Here is a 3,494-nt window from a genome sequence, read left to right as displayed (position 1 = left end):
TGGGAGTTTTTTGCCGACGAAGTCCTGTTTGCCTCTTATGTCTCCTCAAAGTTCCAAACATTTTTACTGTATATCACCAAAAATATTGATTTTAGAGAAAAAAGTTTCAAACAAAAAGTAAAGCTCTCGGAACACCCTGCCTCCACGCATACACTTTTTAATGGGAAGTGAGGTTCCACATGGGTTTACAAGTTCTCACGCGAAGCGAGATTCAATCCAAGCCAATGTGTCTAGTTCTTTGGTAGTGGAGCCCACTCCGTAGGGGAACACTGCCTCCACGCATATACCTTTTAATGCGAAGTGAGGTTTCACATGGGTTTACAAGAAGATATTGATTTGGGAATCTACAACTAAAGAAATTAATATATTTAATAATATATTAATATTAATATATTTCCCTATGAATCAGGTCCGATACATTGTATTAACACGATAGCGTTAAAATTATTATTTTATCACGTAACTTCTAAAATAATGGGTTTATGTAAAAAAAATGTATATAACCTTTTTTGTAGTTTTTAATGGCTTCATTTTTTGTCTAAAACTTTTTTCGCAAAATCAATATTTTCGGTGATATACAGTAAAAATGTTTGGAACTTTGAGGGGGCGTAGGGGGCAAACGGGCACATTTTTTACCAGACACCCTGTATATGTATACAGAGTGTCCGGTAAAGATTGTGCCAACGTTCGTGAGCAGATACAGCACAGTAAACTGAACAGAAAAGATCTGTACCATTTTTTTATATAACGCTTAATAAAGGATTTATTATTGAGTAAAGTCTGGTCAATCAGCGCCAACTTTTAGCTGGACACACGTCGATGAGCCGCCCGCCTGGCAGCGTGCGCCGCCGTAGCGACGAAGCGCTCACGCACATTACCAGGTGCGCGGCTAAAGATCGGCGCTGATTGGCCAGACTTACTCAATAATAACTCCTTTATTAAGCGTTATAGAAAAAAATGTTATAGGACTGTTCTGTTCAGTTTATTGTGCTCTACCCGCTCACGAGCGTTGGCACAATCTTTACCGGATATCCTGTATAATTAATGGATAATTAATGGATTGTTGTTAAGTTCCAACATAATATGCATATATTATTGGCCCCCGTTAGTTTGTATACACAATTTGTATTTATTTAAGTATTTTCTGTCTAGCGAGCCGGTACAACCGTTTCCGCCCAATCGATGAATACGCAGATAATCATCGCAATCGATTACTCCGTCTCCAGTGCAGTCCTGTTTAATAAATTCGTAAAAGATATTATACAACAGTGATGATATCAAGTATTATCTATATTTCAATACAAGAAATGTGATTTTACCTGATTAAATTTAACCATGTAGGCTTCTACCGCACGACTAGCACAATAAAGATCGTTGACACATCGGATAAAAGCTAGAGATGAAGAAAAAAATAATTATTACATATTATTATAATAAAATTCCTATTTGTGATTTCATATAATTTAAGTATAATTTTTTTTTTCTATGTTTGAATTGTAATTTTCATTTTTTTTTTATGTTTGAATTGTAACTTCCATGTAACTTCCTATGAGAAAAGAACAATATATTTCGTATTCCTTTGTCAGGTTCTAATCAAATTAAAGATATATATTTGATAAGGAAAATTATTTAACTACATAAATATTTTTGCAGTGAAATATCGCATATTTGTTCATTCTTACATTTATCTAACTAATGTTATACGAACTCTCAGAAACCTGCATTTAATGCAGCATTATGATGTATTCTTAAATTATTGATTGACAAAAATCTTTAGAATTGATGCGTATAATTTTCATTTTAAGTTTTAGTCGGATTTCTCTTTTTAGCTACGCTTTCTATACATTCGTCCTTCCTTTATGTCGTTTTTCTTATCAATGTATAATAATACATTTGTCTATTTCAATTAGAGAGACAGAGACATAAAGCCAAATAAAGAAGAAAATACAGCTATAAAGCATTGAAGAATTATAGAATTATGGTATTCGAATAGATATTCGAAAGCTGTTCTCTTTTTATAAAAAAAAACTTAACTCACCACCATTGGTATTGCTCGGCTCGTTGTTTACAGTTGGTTTGCCAGCATCAACCCAGTAGGACCATTGTATAAAAAAAGGTCCGCAAGGGCGGGCCAAATTAGAGCAACCAATAGTCATGTTACATCCCGTAGTAGTTTCACATATGCAGTTTGCTTATAATCGAAAATCTCTTAATCAAATTATTGAATTATTATCCTCGAATCACAGATTCGAATTCGACTCGAATTCTGATCAAACGTTGAATATCCGATATATCATATTATATATTTTCGTCCTATTATATGAAGATTTAAAAAAATATTTATATCTCGATTTTTATCCACGACTTTGTTCCATTTTTAATTGTTATTTTTTAAATTCATAGTAAAATATAGTGATTAATTAAACCGGGTTGGGTTAATCTGTTCATTCGAAAACGCTATGTATTTCCTGATTCATATATCCCGTGAGGTGGCGTCAGTAATTTAGCAATTTAGCTAATATTTGCATTAGTATTCTCATGACAGAATATCATAGAAATCTTACATTTGTTTACAATACAAAGGAAGAAAAAATGGAAATAAAAGCGGAAAAACAAAGAATGGAATAATTAAAAGGGGCAATCTAATGGACCAGATGAGACTCTAGAAGAGGACAAAATGATCAAACGGTTAAATGATTATACAGTTAGAGAAACGATTGAAGTTAAACAAACAAAAGAGCAAATCCATTCCAAAGTTTTTTGTATTAGATGGTTTAGACTAGAGTCCCTCTAACAGAGTCTGGCCATACAATAGCAACTTTTGATTGGTCCGCCATTTTGTGGCAACTCTCGCTGATATTTGAATGGAAATGGCAATAACAGTAAATTGTTGCAATGGAAATTGAAAATATACGTGGTAAAAACAATACATGCATAAGAATTTTCACTGTACAGAAAACGTGAAGAATCAACAGTTTGAATAAGAAAATAAAGGGAGACAAAAAAAGAAAGAACGAAAATATTACAATAGTAAAATTTATTGTATTAAGACACCTATATTAAAAAAAACACTGTAGAATATATAATAAATTATATAACAATATAGAAATATAAAATATATAATAACAAGCAAAACATTTTTGTTGGTTTCATAAATCATTGGAAAAACAAGACATATTAATTGCTTTTAATTTATATAACTTTTTATTATTAATTTCTTTTTATAATTATATTATTCAATTAATTTTTATGAATTCAGCTGGATGCACTAGTGCGCACCAATAAAATGCACGTTAAAAGCTATTATAGACAAATTTATATAAGCATAATTAATTATATTTTCCTATAGTTTTAACCGTGTTCTATTGTTTTTTAAGTAGTTTTAATTGTTGACAGCGTTAATTATTTTTTTTTTTTGCGTTTATATGATCGCCGGTGATACTATCAGCTATCAGATTTTCGCAAAATGTCATAAAATGTCAAAAAATCGCGAG

General features: G+C 31.5%; 1 protein-coding gene across 2 annotated transcripts in view; it reads right to left on the bottom strand.

The window, feature by feature from the left end:
• Nucleotides 1-515: 515 nt before the first annotated feature.
• LOC115235634 (invertebrate-type lysozyme 3-like) overlaps nt 516-3,494 on the bottom strand; it is a 20,751-nt gene continuing 17,772 nt past the window's right edge. Inside the window, exons 3-6 of one of the 2 annotated variants that reach the window (XM_029807535.1) lie at nt 2,039-2,188; nt 1,320-1,393; nt 1,059-1,233; nt 516-673 (exon numbers count right to left, since the gene is read on the bottom strand). In XM_029807535.1, coding sequence (XP_029663395.1) covers nt 1,093-1,233; nt 1,320-1,393; nt 2,039-2,188 — 365 coding nt within the window. In that variant the 3' untranslated portion in view covers nt 516-673; nt 1,059-1,092. Of the gene's footprint in view, nt 680-1,058; nt 1,234-1,319; nt 1,394-2,038; nt 2,189-3,494 lie in introns of both variants that reach the window. The other variant, XM_029807536.1, reaches the window with a different exon arrangement.

This window comes from Formica exsecta, unplaced genomic scaffold (assembly GCF_003651465.1).
Source record: "Formica exsecta isolate Colony F162 unplaced genomic scaffold, ASM365146v1 scaffold229, whole genome shotgun sequence".
NCBI classification, from domain to species: Eukaryota; Metazoa; Arthropoda; class Insecta; order Hymenoptera; family Formicidae; genus Formica; species Formica exsecta.
The sequence above is the reverse complement of the archived record's forward strand: the minus strand, read 5'-3'. Positions and strand labels throughout refer to the sequence as shown.